Raw genomic sequence first — 12214 nt, 5'->3', positions numbered from 1 at the left:
GAGTCGGGGGGCGGTGAAAGCGCCCTGAGGCAAGGTGCTGCTTTCCTCCCCCTCACGTCTCCCCCTCATGTCTCCCCCTCACGTCTCATCAGTGGTTGAGCCAGACAACCGACAACGCTCCTCTGACTCAGACCGCAACACACAAACTCTTTATCTGCTGCATCACATAAAAACAACAAGCTCCATATGTTCATTCGTCTGTTAACAAAGTCTGAAGACTGCTGTCAATAAGAGAAAGGAAACAAATACCAAGATTAAGGCCGGCGCGTGTTTCTGCGTCTGCGTCGCTGCGTCGACGCGCTGGTTTCACTTCCTGGTTGTAAAGTCCTGCGTGTGTTGCAGAGCGATTCACCTCCAGAACAACAGGTGGAGTCACGTGTTTTGTTGAAGACGACCTGGAGAGTCACGTCTTTGTGTGTGGAAGTCGCTGGTTGCTTTATTTATTGATCATAGACTTTATTGCCCCGTGCATCCACACTGCTGCTTTTCATCAAGGACACATTTGTCCCGTATTTTCCTCCACGACTTTGTTCCTCTCGACCGGCAAACCGGCGTTTGCGGCGATCTCCCTCCGTGAATCCAACCCGCTTCTAAACCCGCCAATGACGGCTCGTATAAGCGCTCATATTTACGCATTTCCTCCGACAAAAGTTCTTCAATCGGCTCCGTTCTCTCGTAAACATTCTTCGTTTTAATAATGGCGGTATCGGGCTGTGAAAGCGGAGACGTGAGACTCCGTAAAGGACGTAGTCAGCGGACCGATCGCAGCCTGGTGCTGCAGGACGCAAGGAGGTGTGAAAAGACACGCAAGGAACACGCAAGGGGGCTTGTGTCTGCGTCGCTCTGAAAACGCAGAAGCATAAACCAGGCTTTACACTACAAAAAGAGACAACAACAAAACAAAGGGACACAAACAAACTACAAAGGGTAGAAATACATTTCAAAGAGACGCAAAACCACTACAGACACACAAAACCACTCCAAAGCAAGACAAAATTACTATTGAGTATTTTCTTTCCTTCCTGCAGTGTCAACCTCTCTTGACTCCAATTATCTGAACTGACCTTTGACCTCTGACCCACACACACTCAAACTTACCTGTGCTTTATCAGCTTTTACATCTCACTTAAATAGAGACTGTGTGTGTGTGTGTGTGTGTGTGTGTGTGTGTGTGTGTGTGTGTGTGTGTGTGTCCTGACATCATCAACGAGGTGTCATGGTTGATGGATTTAACGGCACTCATACACACAAGCATGTCCAAGCTAATCAATGCTAATCTAATGAGTGAGAACACAATGATGATGTGTAACTGTGTGTGTGTGTGTGTGTGTGTGTGTGTGTGTGTGTGTGCGTCTCTTATTGTAACATCATTTTATCAAACAGGTTTGTTACAGCTGGCTAATTCTGTTAACCCTGAACCACACACACACACACACACACACACACACACACACACACACACACTCACACACACACACACACACACACTCACACACACACACACTCACACATTCACGCGCTCGGTGAGCTGGGGAGGAGTCGGGTCGGAGATACCTGGAGGGACCAATCAGGAGGATGAAGCTGGAGTCCTCCCCAAGCAGTACTTTATACTCTGTACCGTACATATAGTACATCATACTTCACCTACTATATTTCAGAGGTCTCTATTCTCTATTCTTCTCTTCTACTACATTTAAGAGGTATATGTTGTACTTATAATTCAAGAGATACATATAGTACTTTATTCTGTACTACATGTCAAAGGTACATGTAATACTTTAGCGTCTTAGTGTCACAGCATCATAACGTAATATATTTAGAAAATTGGAGCTTGGAGAGTTATAGTGTAAAAGATGTATACAGCTGCGGAAATATAACGTAATAGAGCTACGATGTAAAAGATTTATAGAGATACAGGGTTATAATGTAAAATGTTTATAGAGCTGCAGAATTAAAATGTAAAATATGTCTTTAGTTGTACAGTTATATAATACATGTATTGAGTTATAGCCTCACAATATAATAGAGTTATAGTTATAGCTTCATAATGTAATCGATTTATAGAAAGTAACTTTAATTCAATTCTATTCACTTTATTTTGTCCAAAATGACCCGTTACAGATTTGTCTCAAAGGGCTTTACAGTCTGTACACGTGCAGCATAAGTGCGTCATAAGTAATAGATTCATAGAGTTGTAGCATCATAATATTAAAGCGACAGCCAGATGTAAAAACGCCTCTAAAGAAACCATCTCTTCATCAGTCAACTTATGGAGAATATTTTGCTCCCTTTCTCTTCTCTAGCAAATTCTCTTTTTTTAAGGTTTATGGGTCAGAGGTCAAAGGTTTATGGGTCATAGATGAACGATTTGAGGGTCAGAGATGGAAGTTGTAACTGTCATAGATCCAAGGTTTAAAGATCAGGGATCAAAGGAATAATGGTCAGAGATGAACATGTAAGAGTTGAAGGTCAGAGGTCAGTTAGGAAGTTCTGCTTTGAGGTGTTGAGATGTTGTGAAGGTGAAGGTGAAGGTTGCAGGTCAAACAGGTTACTCACAGATAGTAAGTGTAGGAGTGATAATTTCTCCGTCTGAGTGGTGGGGGTCGGGGGGGTGGCAGAGCAGAGGAGAGATGGAATGGAGGGAAAGAGAAAACAGAAAAACAGAGAAAGGAAAAACAACAGATTAATGTCCCAGAGAGAAGAACTGAACAGATGAGCTGTATTATTCTGTGTGGAGGAGACTGAAACCACGTGGGAAGGAATCTGCTTATTATGGCTACAGTTTATAGGAGTCTACAGCTGTAGGGCTTAAATATTAATGTAGTTGTACTTGATTTATAATGTAGTAGTCAGTTAATATAGTAGTACTTGTTATATAGTTTACAAAGTATTGTAATTATAATTAAGGAAATTAACCGTCTAGTTTAATCCTTTACATCAAAGAAGCAGATGTTGTACTTTCAGCTGTACTACGATTATCTGAACGATGAACATACTACTTATAACTTTGTTTAATATAATAAAAAGGAATATTGTTACTTTAGATACTTGTGTTTCTGCACATTACGGTATTGCTGAAGCAAAGGCAGAGCAGATGACAGAGGCTCCGTTGTCCTGTTGAAATGATCCTTCACCTACATGTATCAACACGCCGTCCTACAAAGACCTGCTGCTGCCTGATCACCCTGCAGCCAATCACAATCTAAAGACAGACTCCTGCTGTAATGAGTCTAACCTCTGTCTGCTGGCAGAATGAAAATCAAACGCACCCCGTCAGTATTAAAAAGCTCATTAGAGACGTTTCCTCTCTCTAGTATCTGTTAAAGAGATCAGAGCTCCATCCACCCAGCAGAGGAGTGTGACTGGAACGCAGCGCACACACACACACACACACACACACACACACACACACACACACACACATCCTGATGAAAGTGTGTGTGAAGTGTAGATGGGTGTGTTTCTGTAGCCTGGAGCCATTCTGCTCGAGGCAACTCTGGAAAAAAACAAAGAATAAAACGCTCTTTCATCTAAATTTCTGTCTCATCGTCGACGTTCTCCAAACACAGAAGCTTTGCTCTGTGTTTAAGTGTGTGTGAGTGTGTGTGTGTGTCCCAGCAGGGTTGTGTGTTTGATGTTGAAGAATAAAGTGGATCCCCATATACTTTAATGGTGATTACTGCTGCAATCTGCTCCATTATTTATCCTTATCATCCTCACTATGAGTGTGTGAGTCTATGCGTGTGTGTGTGTGTGTGTGTGTGTGTGTGTGTGTACTTCTTTGATGTAACTCAATTCATCTACATGTAATATAAAATACTACCACTATTAAAGAATATAAAAAATATATATTCATATTCCATAAAAGTGATAATGAATAGAGTAGAAATATACAACATTAATCTTAAATCAATATAATTTACTGCTATTAACAAATAATTACTATGAACTGCTATTTAACACATTAATGGCCATTAGCTTAATAAAATACCATTATATTATCAATTAACATAAAGCTCTGTGAAAAATGATATGCAACCATTTACTCTCATTAACATAACTTATTCTTTATTCACCATCTGAAGAAAATAACTAATTATTACCATTAAACAACTGAATTACCAATATCAAAACCAAGACTTACCATAAACTACTATTGAACAAATGAAACACCAAACCAATTCCTACAATTAACTAAACTACCATTTATCAAAAAGATTACCCATTATCAAACAAAACACTTTCATTAACATTATCCTCCAATAAAATACTGAGTTATATTGTTAACTGTGGTGGTTAACAATGGTGAAGTTATTTAAATAATCACTTTTGACATTACAATTAAACACAGTTATCAGTCAAATGATGGAAAGGGGGGATTTAAATGCTTTATTTGGTGATTAAAACTATTGTTTATTTAGTGCAACAATCAACGATCAGATGAAGCTAAACAGCCCACATAAATAAAGAAGAAAGCGTGAGATGACGGAGAGGAGACAGAATGATCCCATGAACACAGAGGTAATTGATCTTACCGTTTCTTCATCAGCAGGACAACCCCGAGGAAGATGATGATGAAGAGGAGGACGCCGGCGATGGCCCCGGCAATCTTCACCGTGTGGTCGGACTGCTTCTCCTGCTCCGGCTCCGGCCTCCTGGTGGCTGCTCCTGCAACCACATCCTCTTATTGTCCAATGGTTCATCTTCCACAAGCTAAACCTCAACGGACGGAAAGAATCTAACATGCAAACATACAAAATAACTAGAAATGACATTTGAACATTTATACATTATTTTAATCTTTACGGCATCATGTGATTAGTGTGGATTTCAATCACAGCCCGTCAGTATTTGAGAGGAGGTAAAGAGGAGAGGAAGTGAAGAGGAGAGAAGAGAGTCCTTCTGACTGTATAATGTGATGAGACGTCCCATAGAAAACCCATTACCCGCCTGTGTGTCTGTGTATGTGCATGTGTGAGAGTGTGTGTGTATGTAATGTATGTGTGTGTCATTGTAAGACCTACAACACTTTCCCAATCTGAACCTGACACCTGCCATCAGTCAAAGGGTGTGTTTGTGTGAGCGTTTTTGTGTGTGTGTTTGTGTGTGTTTAGCTGGTCGTGACGGAAATTACAAAGTGGAAACATTTCTCTCAGGTATCTTTATAATGAAGGAAAAGGAAATGACTTTGGACCAGTTGAGTTCTAGACTGGAAAGTAACAGACCAGAGACCACAAGATACAGACCAGTCTCTACCAGAGCCTAGTCACCAGAGTCCAGTCTGTACCAGAGAAAAGAGACCACCAGATACCAGAGACTACCAGAGACCACCAGAGACCAGTGTACCAGAGACCACACACTACAGACCAGAGACAAGTCTGTACCAGAGACCCCCAGAGACAGGTCTGTACCAGAGAAAAGAGACCACCAGATACCAGAGACTACCAGAGACCACCAGAGACCAGTGTACCAGAGACCACACACTACAGACCAGAGACAAGTCTGTACCAGAGACCCCCAGAGACAGGTCTGTACCAGAGAAAAGAGACCACCAGATACCAGAGACTACCAGAGACCACCAGAGACCAGTGTACCAGAGACCACACACTACAGACCAGAGACAAGTCTGTACCAGAGACCCCCAGAGACAGGTCTGTACCAGAGAAAAGAGACCACCAGATACCAGAGACTACCAGAGACCACCAGAGACCAGTGTACCAGAGACCACACACTACAGACCAGAGACAAGTCTGTACCAGAGACCCCCAGAGACAGGTCTGTACCAGAGAAAAGAGACCACCAGATACCAGAGACTACCAGAGACCACCAGAGACCAGTGTACCAGAGACCACACACTACAGACCAGAGACAAGTCTGTACCAGAGACCCCCAGAGACAGGTCTGTACCAGAGAAAAGAGACCACCAGATACCAGAGACTACCAGAGACCACCAGAGACCAGTGTACCAGAGACCACACACTACAGACCAGAGACAAGTCTGTACCAGAGACCCCCAGAGACAGGTCTGTACCAGAGAAAAGAGACCACCAGATACCAGAGACTACCAGAGACCACCAGAGACCAGTGTACCAGAGACCACACACTACAGACCAGAGACAAGTCTGTACCAGAGACCCCCAGAGACAGGTCTGTACCAGAGACCCCCAGAGACTGGTCTGTACCAAAGACTAGATATCAAAGTCCAACAGAAACAAAGAGACCAGAGAGTAGACAACAGAGACCAGAGATCCCTATAGACCACCAGAGACAAGTCTGTACCAGAGACTAGACACCGGAGACCTCCAGAAACAAGTCTGTACCAGAGACCCGGGGCCTCATTTATAAAACCTTGCGTAGGATTTGCACCAGAAGTGTCGTGCGGATGAAACGTAGGACGTGCGGACGCACAGAAACATTCAGACTTATAAAACGTCCTACGCAGTTTTCCCTTAATAAATCACAATCACTTCTAAATGCAGCGCAGCTTTTGCGGCTTCATGTCACGCCCACAGTTGCCCATATATAGTCTGTGGAACGCCCACAAAATAATATTCATCGATTGCGAAATCATGACAAACACTGAGAGGAAAATGAAGAAACGTAACTTCACTCCGTGTGAAGTGGAAATGATCATTGGGAGGTGGAAGGAGACGTAAGATGCTCTTTGGAGGACACAGTGTGGACATCACTGATGCCAACAAGGCACCTGAGGGGCAAAAGGTTGCAGAGCAACGCTGCAGCCTCACGACCTCGGACCCAAATAAAGAAAAACTGGTCTGACATCAAAGTGGAAGCAAAGAAGCGTTCAGCGCGTCAGCGCCAATCCTTCCATGTGCCACGTCTTCTAAGAGCGCAAGATCAGCCATCAGCGTCATTACGCATCGTGACGGCATCACGGCGTTTTATTACCGTCCGTCTGATTCCTTCTGACAAGCAACAGCTGTGTTTAGAGGATGAATTTAATAACATGCCGATATTATTGCAGAACATATTTCACTTTTCTTTTTGAAAATGTGTTAATTTGTATTTGTTTGTTTTACTCTGCAGATCAGACGGGTGTTTGTGTTATTTATGAGAGGCAGTATTGGCATTTCTTTGACAACAGTCTAGTTTCACACACGTTTGCGTGTTTCTTGCATTTGCCGACGGTTCACTTCACCCGTTTTTGTGCGTACGTGTGGGGCCGAGCTTGCGTGAAGGACGGCACATTTTTCCGTCAAGTTTGCTTTTTATAAATACCAATTATTGCGTAGAGAGCGGCGTACGCCTTCTGTTGTGCGTACGCAACGTTTATAAATGAGGCCTGAGGACTAACCCTAAGACCAGAGACCACCAGAGACAGAAACTACCAAAGACCATCTGCAGTCAACTGGTTTTCAGTATAATAATAAATGTGTTGGGTTATACTATGAAACAGGGTTCTTTATTCTGTTTTTATTTTGTCTTTTCAAGGTCACACACACACAGACACACACACACACACACACACACACAGACACACACACAGACACACACAGCCCTGGAGGCAGGGAGATGTGCTGCTTTCAGTTTAAAGGCTATCAAAACACTTTGAAGAGGGAGGTTATCTGTGTGTGTGTCAGTGTGTGTGTGTCAGTGTGTGTGTGTGTCTGTGTCAGTGTGTGTGTGTCTGTGTGTGTCTGTGTGTGTGTCAGTGTGTGTGTGTCAGTGTGTGTGTGTGTCTGTGTCAGTGTGTGTGTGTCTGTGTGTGTCTGTGTGTGTGTCAGTGTGTGTGTGTCAGTGTGTGTGTGTGTCTGTGTCAGTGTGTGTGTGTGTCTGTGTGTGTGTCAGTGTGTGTGTGTCAGTGTGTGTCTGTGTGTGTGTGTCAGTGTGTGTTTGTCTGTGTGTGTCACAGTAGGCCAAAGAGAAGCAGTTTTCGGCTTCGGGCTTCAGCCAGTCACGCTGAGTGGGAGGTGTGTGTCATAATGTGCTTGTGTTACAATGTGTGTGTTCTAATGTGTCTGTGTGTGTGTACAAGGAAAACAGCTGTTTAGTGTGTCTGAGCCCCCCCCCCTCCCCTTACACACACACACACACACACACACACACACACACACACACACACATTATACTCAACCTTCAGGCTGCTAAATATTTTAATGTAATTTTCTGGGAACTGTGAATTACAGAGTGAGCATGTGTGTCTGTTTGTTTGTTTGTGTGTGTGTCTATTTGTATGTGTGTGTGTGTTTGTGTGTGCAGATGTATCCGTGTTAGCTGTCTGAGATTAATGTCCCACATACTCTTTGTGTATATACATACATTGATATATACATAGCAGTCTCTCCGGAAGGTTCTGGGTCTAATGTGTCTCTAACAGGTTGAAGATGTTGGACCTCCTGAAGAGATGGTGAACATCCGGCTCAGATGTTGAACTTTCTGATTGAATGTTGAACCTCTTTGTCAGAGGTTCTATTGTGGGGTCCCCATACTGGACACTCCTCCTGTCCATAAACATCCTAAACAGGATTCCTAGAGAACACATGTCGGCTGTCCAGACACAGCTCTCACTTTGGTCACACAAGGACCTTGTAATCATACCGGACCTCCCACAGGACTCCCTAAGGGACATGGTCGTTCTCCCAGACCACCAGGCACATGTAGACTGGATGAGCAAACTCATATACCGGTATAGTCCACTTGTCCTCTTGTCCAACAGTCCCCCGGGTCACTGGTCCATTGATCCTGGAGACTACAGGTCCAGTGGGCCACTGGTCCAGAAAACAATGAACAAGCTCTCCCAACGAGTCTGAGCAGTGTAATAACCCTTTTTTTTAATGGGAACTATTACCTGGGTCTGCCACGGTCCCAGTCCCTGACCTGCATGAGACACTGAAGAGACTGGTCCACCCAGACATCCCAACAAGATCTAGAGCCTTCAGCATGTCCTCCAGCTATCTAGGTGCGAAGCCTCAACAAGCTCCTTATGGATTAGACATCAAACTCTACCTCCTTAACGCAGGAAGTGTTGGCTGGTTCAGGTCCATTTTCAACCCGCACTGCTTCCATTTATTCTTGTGGTTTAGCAGAACTTTCTTGAGTCTAAACCGAAGTACTTCTCCATATTCTCCTCAAACACAACTCTCTGTATGGTTGTGTTTATTAGGGCCTCACACTTTGATGTGGTACTTCTAGCCATTAAATCACATCAACAGCACATTTGTGAAGTAAAGCCGTAAGACTTTGATGATAGTTCACCATGAATATTGAAGGTTTATGAAAAACTTTGTTGCCGTGGCGACATGGCCTTGCATGAAAGATCAAGCAGATATGTCTTTGCCTTGGCAAACTCAAAAACTCATGAAACATTCTGGATGTGTTCTAGGTGATGACAGTACAGATCTGATGTGGAGTTTTGGCTCGTAAGTGGTAAATTTACTCCATAGAGCCTTCACAGTCAAAACGGAGGTGCTTTTGAGGAACTAAATGTGCTCGAACGGTAACTAAATTTGGCACACACAGTTAAATATGTAGTTACTTCACATGATTTTATTTCTTCCAAATGGCAATTTGGATTGACAGCACCCCTTAAACACATATTCATTTAAGCAACGGCTTTGATGCAGGTGCAGTCTGTTCCTTTTCCTTGTTTTGATCAGAGTCATTGCAGAATATGTGACATATAAGTTCTGATATGTTACATGAATATGTTGAAGCAAAGAGAAGTGAGTGATCCAGTTTTCTGTGCCAGGTCATGGTGCTCCTGCTTTCCACCCACCCAAAACTAAGTGAATTGTGGCTGTTGCAAACTTCACCTGGAGGCCACAGTCAGAGGACACTGGGTTTCTCACCCAATCCAGCCATGCAAATTCCCCCCCCTCCCCCCCCATGTCAGGAGAGTAGGATTGTAGATATTGAATCAAGTTGGTCAAATGTTGTTGCTGTGGCCGACATGACTAGACCTCTGTCCACATCCTCACCGGAGAGAAATGAGCCACTTGATGAAAGCAAAGGTCTGTGCACAGTCACTGTTCCACAGCTTTGCTCTCTTCCTGAAGCCACCCACGTTGTCACACAAGGTCACAAGGTTAAATGCTGGTGTCCTTATCATGCAGAGACACATTCAGTGAGTGGAGTTTGCAGAATATATCTGCCAGACCTCTACTCAATCAGAAATGTGTATACTTCACATGTTAATTCCAAAAGCTGGTTGAGAATTCTCCCTCAGTTCTCTGTGTTCAGCTCTCACAGAGACGACAAAAGACGCCTGTTTGAAATATATGGAATTGATCTTAAATCATTTCACAATTCATAATTTTTGAAAACATCACAGTACAGCAAGGACTTTGGCCAAAAGGTAAGTTCGGGCGTCATTGAGTGTACTTTTTTTATTCCGACCGTCCCCCTGGACATGCAAGGGGAGGCAAAGGCTCATTTATCGCGGCTCGCAGCTTTAATTTCTTTTCTATTGTCGGTTGTTGTTTCGTAATGTTTGTTAGGGCACCCTGAGAGTTTACGTGTCTTTGGCTGACCTGGGAGCTGCTTGTCTCCGGCGGCTGGGGCGATGCGAATGTACGGCGTTGTGAGCTGGGTGACGATAATGGCAGCTGTTCATCCAGGAAGGCATGCAGAGAAACAGACAGGCAAATAGACAGACAGGCTGTGGCAGTGGTTGTACTGAAGCAGAAATATTAGTGACACACCTGAAATAGAAGCTTGTTAATCAGCCAATCGATCAATCGGCCAATCAATCAATCAGTCATTAGTCAAACAAGCAGAAAGTGCAGGTCCCCGATTCCCGCAGCAGAAAAAAAAGTTCAAAAAGAGTTAAACTGCGTTTCTACAGCTCTTCAGTAAGTCTTATAGAATGTTATCTATACATATATAAACTCTAAATGTCAAAGTAAGCAAATTCACATTTAGAGCCAAAAAATAGAAACAGCGTACAAACACAAGATAGTAAATATGTACTGTACTTGCAAACTGTAAATATATATATATATATATATATATATATATATATGTGTTATATATAATATATATGTACATATTTACATACAGTGTACATTTATGTGTGTGTTTATACACTGCGTCTGGTTTGTTTGACTAGATCTGAGTTTCCTCACTGACACTCAGAGCTTGGAGCAATTGTCTGTGTGAGGGGAACGGGATAATGTGTGTGTGTGTGTGTGTGTTTCAGAGCATCCTACTGTTTCAGAATAAAATAGAATCATTGCGGTTGAAACTTTTCTTTGTACTAACAAATGTCCAGTTAAAATTCAGATGACGTTCATCTCTCCTTCACATTCACATCGGCTTCATTCACTGATAGCGCTGCAAGGCATCATGGATACTCTGAAAGGGGGGGGGGGGGGGGGGGGGACTCCCCCTGGGAGATCTGATAGCTGCTGTTGCGTGACCGACAGGTGCCGGGGGAGCAGCAGAGCCAATCAGCATCTGGTGTCGTTAGCCACCAGAACTGTGCTCCAATAAAAGTTGATTAAGGCCAGAACAGTCAATAAATAAGAGTGTGTGTGCGCGTGTCTGTGTTTGTTTGAGAGGGTGATAACACTGAATATTTATCAGGGGACATTACAGTGTGTTTAGCTTGTTTAGCTCTACTGCTTAACAGCTCTCTGGACGCCTATAGCCCGGGTCGTTAGCCTGGCGTTAGCATGGCAAAGAGTTCAGTGTGTGCCGTCTTTCTGTTGTGTGTCTATCCGTCTGTCTGTAGAGGAAATACCTCATTTCCTCTACAGACAGATGTTCTTGTCAGGGACGAGCAGCCATCTGCTGGCCATTATACTTCTGGATGGGACAATGTGCTAACCATTAGCCTAGCGCTCAGCTAACTGCCGTCTGGCTCTCATTAAAAAACACTAGCCGCTGATTGGCTAGCCAACAGCTGATTTAGCACTTAAATCCAGTTCAGTATAGAATAAACAGAGACAAAACTGCTGGGTAACAATATATGGAATACATCTTCGAGGATACAGTGCATCCGGAAGTATTCACAGCGCTTCACTTTTTCCACATTTTGTTATGTTACAGCCTTATTCCAAAATGGATTAAATTCATTATTTTCCTCAACATTCTACACACAACAGCATATAATGACAAAGTGAAAAATGTTTTTTGCAAATGAAAAATGAAAAATAACATGTTCTGTGGAATAATTTATATTGTTCCTCTCTCCTACCGCCTTTCTTTGCATTATTAAATATGAAGTTGACTCAATCTAGTTGGTTCTACTTGG

At 43.2% G+C, this 12214-nt stretch overlaps 1 protein-coding gene across 11 annotated transcripts in view; it reads right to left on the bottom strand.

Annotated features, from left to right (window-relative positions):
- LOC120811590 (receptor-type tyrosine-protein phosphatase mu) overlaps nucleotides 1-12214 on the bottom strand; it is a 103132-nt gene that overhangs the window by 29572 nt on the left and 61346 nt on the right. For 3 of the 11 annotated variants that reach the window (XM_078096520.1, XM_078096521.1, XM_078096528.1), the window contains 3 exons: nucleotides 10491-10565; nucleotides 4536-4668; nucleotides 2557-2589 (listed from right to left, as the gene is read on the bottom strand). In XM_078096520.1, coding sequence (XP_077952646.1) covers nucleotides 2557-2589; nucleotides 4536-4668; nucleotides 10491-10565 — 241 coding nt within the window. Of the gene's footprint in view, nucleotides 1-249; nucleotides 322-2556; nucleotides 2590-4535; nucleotides 4669-10490; nucleotides 10566-12214 lie in introns of those variants that run through there. The other 8 variants (XM_078096522.1, XM_078096523.1, XM_078096524.1 and 5 more) reach the window with 4 other exon arrangements.

Source organism: Gasterosteus aculeatus, chromosome 21 (genome assembly GCF_964276395.1).
Source record: "Gasterosteus aculeatus chromosome 21, fGasAcu3.hap1.1, whole genome shotgun sequence".
Lineage (NCBI taxonomy): Eukaryota > Metazoa > Chordata > Actinopteri > Perciformes > Gasterosteidae > Gasterosteus > Gasterosteus aculeatus.
The sequence above is the reverse complement of the archived record's forward strand: the minus strand, read 5'-3'. Positions and strand labels throughout refer to the sequence as shown.